This window comes from Neolamprologus brichardi, chromosome 3 (assembly GCF_056152115.1).
Source record: "Neolamprologus brichardi isolate AB-2024 chromosome 3, ASM5615211v1, whole genome shotgun sequence".
Lineage (NCBI taxonomy): Eukaryota > Metazoa > Chordata > Actinopteri > Cichliformes > Cichlidae > Neolamprologus > Neolamprologus brichardi.
Genome location: NC_142106.1, coordinates 21,824,921 through 21,838,815, shown reverse-complemented (window position 1 = coordinate 21,838,815; position 13,895 = coordinate 21,824,921). Strand labels below are relative to the sequence as shown.

Here is a 13,895-nt window from a genome sequence, read left to right as displayed (position 1 = left end):
CTCTTAATTGGTTCTGTGAAGCACTTTGGCATACCTCTATTTTTTAAATGTGGTATATAAATAAAGTTTTATTGTATTGTGTTGTAGAGCACAAACTGAGTTTTTAAATCAGAATAAAAACAAAATGCTGAAGTATCCATTTTTAAACTAATTTTAAAACCAGCATTTTTTTTTCACATTTTTAAATGCCAACATCAAGTCATGTGACAAAATATTTCGAAATATATCTAAAAATTCACACTACATTTAAGCTTCATGTGTAACAATTAAAGCTCTCAAAGTGCAGCCCTGCAGGCTGATGGTGGCCCTCGACGGTAACCAGAGGCATTTCATTGATCAACAGTTCAAGTTAAACTCTGACTCAGTGCAGAACAACATTTCTATTTAACCTCTTCCGTTGCAGCAGTCAGGGCAGTGTCGACCTTCCTCACAGTGTCAGAAAGCTGCTGTCAGCTCACACCTCACTGATGGCTGACTGCAAAACTACAAACCAAAGCGAAAACGAAAAATCAGCAACATAAACCAATATCATGTGAACACACACATTTAAAACACTAATAGTTACTGAGTTTTTGTGAATTTCTTTCTTCCTGTGACGCTTTTAGTCACATGCTGGCACCTTTAACAAAATCCTCTCTCAGCATAACCCATTTTTTAGTGAAACCGTCTCGTCTCACACAAAGAGAAATTTGTTTGACTCTTTCTGCTCTTTGGCCTGAACAGTTTTTCTGAGAAAGAGAAGCATCAGCGTTTGCAGTGGATTAGATGCAGTGAAATAAAAGGGTAAGTGTGCTGTCGAAAAAGGCAGGCTTCACAACACCCACTGCCAAATTCAAACATACAAACGTCTCAAAATGCATTAAATACTATCCCTAGCTTTCGTTTTTGAAATAATTGTGTGCTTCACGAACTTGGTGCAAAGCTGGATTATTCAAAATGAGGTGTCAGTAGTACCTATGACAAGCTATCACACATTCTTTATTTATTTCTAACTACCAAGTTAGAATAAAGAACACAAACACAGCAGCACTACATTATTGAGCTAAATACCCCTGAACATTCTTACAATTTCATGCCCCAACTTGGATTAAAAACATGGTTTTGAACCACGATTATTCACACATGTGTCCCTGATGAATGACTGCTCAGATATTTTCAACACTTTCAATGTGAGATGCACGGATGTTTAAATGTATCGCTTAAACTGTTGAGCGCCAATTAGTCACATTGGGGGTGTTGTAAACTGCACACAGATGATACCAACGCTTTGGCCTGTTATGAGCCGTTTAGTATTGCCACCAATGTTCCCTCTAATTTTTCATGTGTCTGAGCGAACACACAAACTCCATGAGCGATCCCTTGGACCACCGTGAGCAACAGCAGACGTGTGCACTGTGGTCACGCCAGCATCTAATCCATCCAAGTTACATGGTTTATTAAAATAATCAAATTACAGCATTTACATTTATGTTAGACTAACTGCTTTAGCCCACTTACAATGAAAATTAAAAAGAAAATCTTGTTCATGACCTGTGTAGTATGTTAACACTATTGGAAGTAAAAATAACTTGAACTCCAATTTTCAAAACACAACTTTCTTTTTTTTTTTTTTTTATAAAGCTCTGACTTGTATTATGAGTCTGTGGTCTGGGAGAGAGTCCTGTAACTCTCTGTCTGCAAATACAGTTTATAATGACCAATGTTGGGCAATTAATTACATAGTTACTTCTTCAAAAAAGTTACTGAGTTTTGCAAACAAAGTTTTTTGCAGCTGTTTATCTAAAAATGCAGCCAAGGCATTTTTTAAATAAACATTTCAAACTATTTACAGAACAATCCGGTGTTCTGCATCAAATTTGATGCCACACAAATTATTTGTGCCACTCCAAAACAACACACTAACTTTAGACTCCAAACATGCTGAACGTTGCAAATCTCTCACATCTCAAAACACCACCGTCACTTCTAAAACCTCCCCCCTTCCTAAACATCTAAATGCCATGTTGCCATATCATTTTTTTTTATTGTTCGACATAGTACATTTTTCCAACAATAAGAAAGGGTAGGGTTATTTTTGGTTTTGGTTTTGCTCACAGGCGGAGAGAGAGCTTTCCTTATAAAACGCAGTTTTTACCGTTTCTTCCTGCAGTAAATATAAATACAAACAATGACAGTATTCAGGAAAAAAAAGAAACAAACATTGCATATATATATTTTTATCATAACTCTGGTTTCACGTGGCCTATCAACACAATTTAAAAACTGTTATAAAGTCCACACATCAAGTGTACTTGACTCTGCTGTATGCTGTGTAAATGTGACTTTTGGGATTTCCCGTTACGGGTCTATTGATAAGTTGTGTTTTTACTCTGAAGGCCTAAAGTAGAGGTGACTGGGTGCCCTGGTGGTGGGAAATCCCGTGGTTCGTCATTATTTATGCATTCGCCCACTGGTAATCCAGGCTCTGAATCAGTTAACAGTACATGTGCAAATACATGCAATGCTCTTTTGATGTCTGTTTTAAATAGCTGTCAATAAATTCGTTATTTTACTCCCAACCACGGCTCTGGCTCAAGTGTTACAAACCTTAGAAACTATGTAAATGAACAAGAAATTGTTCATTTGCATAGTACATAGTATCTATAGATACTGTCTGTGAGAAACTCCCAGGTTGGCGTAGTCAGGGTTTCCCCTGTGACTGTAAAGCTTTAAGCTCCCGATCGCCACAACACCATCTTTGTGTTTGCAGAATCTGATGGATTCTGGTCAGCTGTACATAGATAATCCTGACAATATACACTAAACCCGAGTCTTAAAAAAATGGAATTAACTGAATTTGAATAAATAATAAACAAATTTATTCACCAGTGTTTGAGCCTCAGGCATGGCACCATGCCCCTCCCATGTTTTAAATGTACGTTAGAATAGCATGCATCGTCTTGATGCATTCTCAATCATCCAGGAAAGTAAATCTCCAAAAGTTGATTCTGTTCATCTGGATGTAGCGTTTTGTGGGAGAAACGTTTCGTCACTCATCCAAGTGACTTCTTCAGTCTCAGCTGACTGCAGGTTTCCCCAAATGTTATAAACAGTACATTTGCATAATGACTGAAACCAGCCCACTGAAGGAACAATGGGCTGGGAGGTCAGTTCCTTAATCTTAATTATGCAAAGTCTCATGACCATTGATCAACAACCACTGACCAAAACCCACTGATCAAAGACCACTGGTCAGTGCATGCATCAACACAATAAGTGAGCGGGAGAAGTGAGGCGTGGGGTCTTCACACACCCCTGTTCTCTGTTCGCCATCTGGGGCAGGGGCTAGCCGTTTGGTCGGTGTCTAGTCTAGTGTGCTGACAAGACTGACACACTTTGTACAGTTACATCATAGTCATTGGTTACAACACATAGTAGGGGAGACCGGGGATAGTTGTAACGTGGGTCAGTTGTAACACTTCCAATTTCTCCAATCAGGGCTAAGTTTCAAATGATGTGACTCATCCTGTGCATGCCCAATTCAGAACTGCTATCACATGTGAAAAATCAGCACATTTTTTCAAACACAGACAATTTTACATGAAAAAAAGTAATTTGTATGCCAAAAAGTAAGTTTTTCTACTTTATTTCAATTTCTAATAGCATTATCTGCTTTGCAGTTAAACTCATCAAACCTAAATTATGTTATTTGTATGTCTACGGGGATATATTCTGTGTAGGTCTTTAGTGCTAATGTTTTAGCCGTTGGCTGTAATGTTAGCTAGTTCATGGCTATAGGAGTCTGGGTCAGTTGTAACAGCAACAGTCTGGGTTAGTTGTAACAATAATGCAGATGTTACAACTTACCACACTATTACTTTAACTTATTAATATAAGTTAAAGTAATAGTGTGGTAAGTTGTACAACAGGTTGGGGCAACGACATCAGCAGAGAGAGGTTCACTGGTCGCTTTTGTATATGCGGTTAATGCCATTGGCAACAAAATTCCTCCACTGTTTGTGTTCCCACACATACATATGCAGACCACTGTGTCAGAGATGGACCAGTAGGAAGTATTGGTAATGGAAATAAATCAGGAGGGTGCAAGAAACAGATTTCCTCATCTTTCTGAAGCACTTTGCAAACCACACCAAGGAAAGCCATGATAAAAAGTAATGGAATTGCGATGCTGGTGAACAACTACATTTTTTCAGCTTCATTGTTATGTTCAAAATTGGTGCAAGAGTTGTAGGTTATAATGCCCACTCAGCCAATGAGGCCAAACTCAAGGAAGACCAACCAAAATTAATGAAATATTCAGTTGCAGAAAATTCCATAATTTGTCTTTTTTGGGGGGTTGGAATATGTTCAAAAGCTAGATTTCTGCATTCTGTCACACACACACACACACATAGCTACATAAATGGCTCTAAGTGCATTCATGTGTTGAATAAACAAAGATTACATGTTAATGTTTTGTTAGTACACTTATTTCATTGTGTTACATTTCACCCCAGGATATGTTACAACTAACCCAGACTATGGGGTTAATTGTAACATTTCACTCTTTGTGTTTGAGACCATACCATGCAATGGGTAATTGTGCTGCAGAGAAAATAGCTGCACTATTTAATAGCCGAGACATGTAAATACTTTGCATTACATTTTGAATCCACTACCTTAAAAGAGCTCCAATTTACAGACAGAAATGTCAAAAATGTTACAACTATCCCCGGTCTCCCCTACCCCTCCCCCGCGACCCACGCACACCTGCACACACACACACAGCAGCACCAACGAGGTAAAGTCCCTTCGCATCGTGGTAAAACAGGAAACTTAAAATACGAGCTTTATCGGTTTGTTTGTTCTGCCAGACGACTCCAAACAGAAACCGTGAGCAACAAAGCAGCATTATTAAACATGAAACCTATGGCAGAAATATAGGCCACTCATGTGACTCCTCAAACAACTTACAAGTTTCGAAGACAAACCAAGATTATTATTATTTGTATTAGTATTACATTTGTATATTATATACATTTATTGCTAGTTTCGTTTCGTTTTTGTATGGTCTGGCATTGCACAGCAACAAGCATTTCACTGCATGCCGTACTATGTATGATTGTCTATGTGACAAATACAAATTGAATAAAATTAATTACTTGTTAACTTTTAGATTTTATCTAAAATGGACCAGGAGAACAATTTGATTTGAATAATGTGTTTATTAGTCTGTTCTGTTGCGGAGCATCATAAAGGTGAGCTGTAAATGTAGCACATAAAACACTTTTCAAAAAATAAAGAATTATTTAAAATATTGTCAAACTCTGTTGCAGATTGTTCAGTTAATACATTTAAAACAGAGGACGTTCATCACGCTGCACAGATCGTGTTTGATTGCGTGTGTTGGGCATTTTGCACACTTTTGTCACAAATATAAACATTTTTTTAAGGAAACAACGACGAAAAGCTTTCATGAGACGGTGCTTTACTTGTAAAAGATAACAGTGCATATTTGCATGTACACATATGGATGTCTTACAATTTTTCTACAATGTTTTCATCTTATCTATATTGTTTTTATTATATTATCCCTCTGTCCAGCACTTTGAACGACACTTGATGTCTTTTAACTGTGCTATAAAGATGACTTGACTTGACAATAGAGAAACGAGGAAGCGGTGTCCTTTGCGTCATTCTATTCTCATCCATAACCCGCGTATTTTTTTTTTTCCTTTGATTTCTTCCGCGTTTGGAGCCATGTGCAACTTGACGTGCAGTCTGAGCTCTGGAGATGAAGGAATGTGGATTCTACCGCAGATATCCGGTTAAAACCTTTTGGGAGAGAGATCAAAGTTTTGTTTTGTTTTTGTATTTGAGACCGCGTTGGTTCTGCGGAAAGAAAGACACGGCAGTAAGTACATTTTTGCAGAGGTTTGTTGCATCATTCAGTGTTATGCGATCTCCTTATTTTCCCCGCACTCATCTTCAGATCAGAAATAGGTCCAACATGTTTGTTCACAGTTTTTAGTTTTGGTCCGGGCTGCTGCATAAAAACAGAAACACATCGACAACATTCAGCCGAATTAAATCCATATTAGACTTCAAACGCACTAAATAATTTCTGAAGCAGATTCGGCTGGAACACGAAAACATCTACACAACTAAAGAAATAGTGGTTTGCATTTCTCGATTTGCGCTAATTTGCATTAGCAGTAACAATAAGTGAGGAGGAGTGAGGCGTGGGGTCTTCACACACCCCCGTTCTCTGTTCGCCATCTGGGGCAGGGGCTAGCCGTTTGGTCGGTGTCTGGGCTAGTGGGCTGACAAGACTGACACACTTTGTACACTTACATCATAGTCATTCGTTGCAACACATAGTACCCCTCCCCCGCGACCCACGCACACCTGCACACACACACACACACACACACACACAGCAGCACCAACGAGGTAAAGTCCCTTCGCATGGTGGTAAAACAGGAAACTTAAAATACGAGCTTTATCGGTTTGTTGTTTGTTCTGCCAGACGTCTCCAAACAGAAACCGTGCAACAAAGCAGCATTATTAAACATGAAACTTATGACAGAAATATAAGCTACTCAAGTGACTCCTCAAACAACTTACACGTTTCTAAGATAAACCAAGACTACTAGTAGTAGTAGTAGTATTACATTTGTAGCAGTATAAGCCTACATTATTTTCTACTCATAGAAAAAAAAAAAACACGTGTCAGAATGAATTATTCAGACAACAGCTGATAATCTGAGCTGCAGTAGATCGAGAAAATCGATTATCTAAATTATCTACTGCAGCTGTGATGAGTTAATTGTCTCAGTTAATAAATGTTCTAAATAATGATGTAGTTCAATGTTCTCGTTCTGCGGTTTCACACTTTAGGGCTCAATGAAGAATGCCAGGCTGCACAGCTCTCTTCCTCACCGCATTAACAGTGACTCTCTACTGTGCTGTAGTCGGTGAGTAGCTGCTAATGTTTCTGTTTACTATATACATATTAAAATAATAGTATTTAATACAGTCATTAAAATGAATTTTAAAGGCTTTCTGCTACAGAAAATATGATATGTGGCATCAAAACTGTACATTTTGTATTTTATGTCAACAGAAATGTTCTTATACTTATAAGAATCATTAGAAAAAATCTTATTTTCTTTTATTTATTTATTACAGAAGATTTACTCTAGTACCATTCATCATGTTTAGAATAAAGTATTGCAGCTTGAATAGCAGAAGTGGAACTATGCTGCCTTCTATCTCCTTGTTTGTATTTTTTGACACTGGGTTTTTTTTGTAAGCTGCTAATTATCATCCTTTTTTGTCTCTTCTCCGTGAGGCATCTTCTGGTGATAACATTGTAGCTTTTTACATACATTTTTAAAAATTTATTTCCAATTTTTCTTTTTTAGAAGTGAATTTGTGTTATAATGGGCCTCCCGCTCACCTTGTAAAGATAAACCCTTTCAGAAGTGGAGTTAGGATTTTTTAAAAAAATGCTTTAAACACTGAGCTGAACCTGAGCATTTAAAGCAGTCTATATCCTGAGCTTGTCAGTGGGCTTAATTTGTCCATTATTTGTTTCTGTACTCATTTATTGAGTTCTTTTGGGCTCTTTTATAATTCCTCACTTACTTTGTGTCTGTTTCCTCCTGCAGGTCAAAGTAACTTCACGATGAGTGAAGAACAGAAGGTCTACAAAGCAGAAGAAAACAGTAACATCACAATAACATGGCTGCTCCATTTCGACACCAACAGGCCTCCTGACCTCCTACAAATAGACCTAATGAATCTGAAAAGGAAAACACGGGTTTTCTTCTATAACAGTAAGACTGGCACTGAGGTGTATCCAGATGAGCACTACAGAGGACGACTGCAGTGTGATCCACAGCTCGCCAGGAAAGGACGACTTGAATGTGTCTTAACTGATCTCAGGCTCAATGACACGGGGACGTATCACTGCATCGTTGTCCTTAACAAAGAAGTTAGTTCCAAAACATGTGACCTCAATGTTACAGGTAAGATGACATCACTGTTGGTATCCAACACAATAACTAAATAGTAAACAAATATTAAGCCTTGGATAATTAAGGGATACTAAATCAGTGTGTGTCTTTTCAGTCAGGGACAATTTTGCATCTCTTGGCTATAACACAAAGTAACGTGATACGTTTATATTGTTCAATAATGTATTAATGTAGCATGTTTAGTAGTCACATTACAGTTACAATTATGTCATTACAAGTAAGGTGCAAACTTAATTTCACATTGTACTGTCCACTGTACAAAATCAGTATGTGGGATCAAAACATGATACAAATGCACAGACTGCACAAACAAAAATGAATGCAACCCACAAACATTACACCAATTATTATGCCAAACTACAACATCTGGCTATGACATTAATTAGTGCATTAATCTAAAAGTTGCATACAAAAAATGCATCAAAATGACTCAAGCTGCAGCCCCTCATGCTCACCCTACCTTTCTGCTCATCAACATCATGTGAGGTGAACAGGTGAGTGCAACCACATTTATCACCTAACACACCTGTGCACCAATACAGTGTGTGCATTTAAACCAACCCTCTTAATCTAAAAAGGGAACAACTCATATGGCTCCTACAGTAATGAAAGCTTTGATGATGGAGAGGGATAACTCCTGCCTTGTGTGGTTAAATGGCTTTTTAGTAAAAGTGTAATTTCGCTCACCCCGCCCACTTAAGATCAGCGGCCGTAAGATCAGTAACTTCCTCATCCATGTGTTTATGGACCTTGTTTTGTTTACTGGTGTGCAGTCATATTGGAACAGGAAGGGGCCGTCCGCAAGACGTAATGAACAAAGCGGCCAGTTGGTGGTTTTGGGAAATTGTTTTGACACAACAAGGAAACAGAGTAAAGCTAAAATTCACGTGGAGTTGTGGAAGTCCAGTGCTTGATCTGCTTCTTCAAACCAATTTTTTTTTAAGCTACTAAACACTTCACCTTCATTAATAACACTTTCTTGTTCTCAGAAATTTGCATTTAATGATCCTGTAACTCATACTTGTTCAATATCCTTACAGCTGCTGTTGAAAAACCGAAGACAGAAACACTGAAACCAGAGAGCCGTCAGAGGATCAGTCTCTATTTAGCTCTGGGTTTATTTGTAGCGGTGATTCTTGCACTTCCCCTGCATTACTTGATTTTAACGTATTGTAAATAATCAATTTGTATTTGTAAAATCATTTGTTTTTATATATATATAAATTGTATTTATGTGAAGTAGCAGCCTCATTACAGATCACTCCTGAGGTCACCTCTGACCATAATGAGGCTGCTGACTGTTTTTAAAGTATTGTTGAAATTTCTCAGAGCTGTACCACAGAGCAGTGCACACTTACATCATCCTGAGTTCTCCCGTATTTAAGTAGAACTTTTGCACCTTTATTCCCAAGTTTTTTGGGGGTTTTTTTTCAATGATTTTTCCATTATTTTTCCATCCTGACCTGCTGCATCCCATATTGTTATGTTTAGACTAAAACATGTGGAAAACTCAAGTTTAATCATCACCTTACCAAAAACATTATTTATCCCAAATCTGAAACATGTTAGTTCATCCTAGGTGGATTGTTATTCATTGGTACCATGTGTGGTTAGCACAAATGCTAACCATAAACTGAAATTAATAGGGGAAGCAGCTGCTTTGTTACAGTTTTAATACTAACTACGTATAGTTTACGTTTTTGTACTGAAGGAGTAAAAAATATGCTGCTAATTAACTCTGGTGCTCATTGGAGCTCATTCAGTTTACATAGAAGTGTTTTTGTATCAGTTTCTGTTTGCAAACCACTTTCTTCTATAGCACAGTTTAGACTTTATAAAGGTTTGCAGCTCTGCTTCAAAGCTCAACATGGTCAAAATAGTTTGGTGTTTGTCATTAATGCAAACTAGTGTTATGAAGTTCACCAATCAGTGTTTATCCATCATTGATCTTAAGAAGAATGCACTTTGCTCAGCAGCTCATGACAAAGACTTGATTGGAATCAGTAATTTGATGAATGTTCTTTTTTTCCCTTGACTTGTTTCTACCTCATATTATTCCGTTTGCATTCGTTTAAAACAGTCATCCATTACAGTTCAGCTCTTTCTGTAATGAGGCTGGTGTTAATATTAACTGGGATTTCCTGGCCAGCAGTCAAAGCTCCACCAGACTCTGTCAAATGAAGATTTTTTTTTAAAGTTGTTTTTGTGACCAGAGAGGTCCAATGAAGTGGGATTGAGTTAGTAGAATATGTTTTACCTCGTGCTTTATCAAAGGGAGCTAAGCTAAACACAAAATCATTTTCCCTGGAGGAAGTACAACTTCTTCTTTTTGTGGGTTATTAATCTGGATCCTGAATCAGTAAATTATTTTTTTTATTAAAAGTTTTTAATGTTTTTAGTCTCCTTATTAGATATGAGACAGTGTCATATTTGAACGTATTCATGATTAAGAGCATTCAGTTTAAAGTTTCATTTAGAAATAAACCGCAGGACTGAATAAATTAATATATTAATTCAAGAATTCACAAGACTAACCAAAGAGATGCTCTCTTACCTTATTTGTTGTCGTTAATAACTCAAAATAAACATTTTTGTCTCTGACTGGGGTTTTAGATTTTGTTAAACAAGCTAACATAAAGAAAGTCAGGTTATCTTGAACCTGGTCCATATTATATCTCTCAGGTCTTAATTCCAGTGTTAGATCTGTTTGTTGTTTCACTGTGAGGCCTTTATTCCATCACCTCTCATTAACTCACTGATGTATGTTTACCAGCAAAACTGGAGGCAAGGTTTAACAGCAATGCACTACATGGGAATTGAAAAATCCACATTTTTGTGGAGGTTTACCTAAACATACCTTAGCCTAAGCTGTCTGTTTAATTGTTATTTTTAAATAAAATGCATCAACGTTACTCACTGACACCTGATCTGTCATCAATTTTGTTGGGGTGTGGAGATGATGTGGATGCACTATAAAGTGGATAGACTGATAGCGCACTGATTTTCTTAGTGTTTGTGTTAGTGCGGGGTTGTGCACATTTTTTTTCTCTCTTCTCAGAGCCAAGAAAAAAATCAAACAATTTGTATTGAAACTATGTGGAAACAGTTTTTACTCAAGTACAAATTCTGTTCACCAAATAGTGAGAATTAGTTTCTTTTAACTTTGGTTGGATAAGACTGTCTCCTTATGCATGTAGTCACCATCCAAATGCAAAATCTGAGCCAGGAGGAACTCTGTTATTTACTAATGAAGAGGAGAAAAACTCTTTTGGTGCGTATTAACACGTATCATTTTCATGACTATGTTACAAAGCACTAAAGGTGAAAACCTCAAATATACAGTTTGAAAAACACTATCGATATCAGAGTCTGTGTGCCAAAAGCGTTATTCTCTGATTTACAGTGGCTTGTAAAAGTATTTAAACAGTAGGTGGGTTGGTCAGTCTTACTTTATTTATACTTATACTGACCACATTTTCTGAAACTTTGGCCATGTCTAACATGAAATTCCATCACTACAACATTATATAAGGAAAAACAAAATAGAGCCACTTTAAAAATACAAGATGAAGACCAAATAAATAAACTTGTGAAAACATGAGAGCTAACTAAATTTATATGTGTAATGATCTCAGTGTGTCATTATACAAGAGAGAAACGGTTACAAGACAAACGTACAGTGGCTTGCAAAAGTATTCGCCCCCTTGAACTTTTCCACATTTTGTCACATTACAGCCACAAAGATGAATCAATTTTATTGGAATTCCAGGTGAAAGACCAACACAAAGTGGTGTACACGTGAGAAGTGGAACAAAAATCATACATGATTCCAAAGATTTTTTACAAATAAATAACTGCAAAGTGGGGTGTGGGTAATTATTCAGCCCCCTGAGTCAATACTTTGTAGATCAACCTTTTGCTGCAATTACAGCTGCCAGTCTTTTAGGGTATGTCTCTACCAGCTTTGCACATCTAGAGACTGAAATCCTTGCCCATTCTTCTTTGCAAAACAGCTCCAGCTCAGTCAGATTAGATGGGCATCGTTTGTGAACAGCAGTTTTCAGATCTTGCCTGTTGACTGTTAATTTGGTGCAATACAAATAAAATTGAATTGAAATTAAAATTAACATTATGAAGCTGGAAATGACCAGAATACGTATCCTTTAAAGTTTTTTGTTTTGTTTTTTTACAAAATCCTTAAAACCATACAAAGCTTACATAGTGAATAAGCGACACATATGTTTTTAAACACACTAAATACAAACTCTTAAAACAATATGTTTAAGTATTTAGCTACAATAGACTTACAATACAATGTAAGTTTATTTTATATGACCATTTGTTTATGTCAAGTTCTCAATTCTGACTGAAACATATTTTTTTTAGATTTTGACGTTAAATTTGTTGTTTGGTTTTACATTTTCAAACACACTAGGTGTCATTTTTACATTTCCCCCCTACAAACACACCTACCCACACACACAAACCTGCCTACCCAAATTGGTCTTCTGAACAGTTTTCTAATGTTACTGTGTATATATTTATATCCATTTCAAAGCACTTTTACTTTTTTGCATATAATTCTTTTCATCAGAGACCAAAAACTCTGAAAATATGAACAAAATAATTAACACGTTCACTGTGAAGGAGAATAATAAGTAATAAGTTAATATGTTTTCAAAAGTTAAATTTGGTGCATTGGTAAGTTTGAAACAGATTTACAGTGAGGATGAACATAAAGAAAACAAAATATCTGATGCCTGACTAATTCATGTGTTCCTTTTGTGTCTTTGGATTAACTGGATTAACTGGTTGATCTGTTACACCAGATGTGAAAAGACCTTTCTCAGCTGCACTTCTTCCATTCTGGCTGCAAACTGATTGAATAAGTTCTATATACATTATACATGCTTCCCTTGGGTAATATCATTAGGAGGCATGCATACATTTTCATTGCTATTTTCATTAGATCAGCTGACCGTGAACCTTAGTTATGCCGTGATAGTCTCAGGCTGCTGAGGGTTGAAGTTTTGTCTCCAGTATTTTAGGGTCTTCACCGTAAAGTGTGAAATGTCTTAAGTTGACTGAATTGAACTGAACTGAATGACCTTTCTATGTAGATTAACTTGTTTATTATTGCTTTAATAAAATATACTTTGTGTTTACTGCTTTAATATTATAAATGTAAATGCATTTCAATTATATGCATACAGTAAAAAATAAAAGAGCAAATTAAGTCATTTACCACTGAAGACAGTTTGATTATAAATAAACTTAACACCGCTCGTCCAATAGCGTCTAAGACAAACAACTTACTTCTAAAGTGTGCATGTCCTAAACACAACCTATAATTGCATCTCATAACATCAGATACAAATCTGGCCTATTTTCAAAGCATTTGAACAAAATGTGTCTGCTTTGGTGTTTACCGAGGGGAAGACATTAGTGAGATTTAAACATGAAACTGACAGAGAAGCAGTCTTCAAGGCTGCATCAGCAGGAGGGACATTTAGTTTGAGAAGTTAGTTTTTACCTGACTCACCGTCTCTCACTGTTTTTCAAAACCAATAGTGCCAACTAATAGTTTCATTATTAATTTGTTGTTAGGTATTTTGTGTGAATTTTTTTGCTGTGTTTACAATGACGAACACTGAACATTCAGTATTTGTTCAAGATTGTTTGTTCAAATGTTTGATTGATGTGGATACCTTTCCTTTAAGGATGAAGACAGCAGGTAAATGATCAAACTTGGCTAGTATTGACAAGCCTTGCAATATTTGGATATCAAAATGTGATTATTTACATTTTAGTTTGAAGTGTTTCCTTTCTTCACAGTTTGAAAATGCTTAAAGCCCAAATACAAATCACCTGACT

At 36.6% G+C, this 13,895-nt stretch overlaps 1 protein-coding gene across 1 annotated transcript; it reads left to right on the top strand.

Moving 5' to 3' along the window:
• The first annotated feature begins 6,748 nt into the window (after positions 1 to 6,748).
• On the top strand, positions 6,749 to 10,868 carry LOC148103892 (uncharacterized). Its single transcript, XM_087834637.1, has 3 exons — positions 6,749 to 6,956; positions 7,653 to 8,012; positions 9,062 to 10,868. The coding sequence occupies exons 1-3, from the start codon at positions 6,893 to 6,895 to the stop codon at positions 9,199 to 9,201; spliced, it is 564 nt and encodes a 187-aa protein (XP_087690763.1). The 5' UTR covers positions 6,749 to 6,892; the 3' UTR covers positions 9,202 to 10,868.
• Positions 10,869 to 13,895: the final 3,027 nt, after the last annotated feature.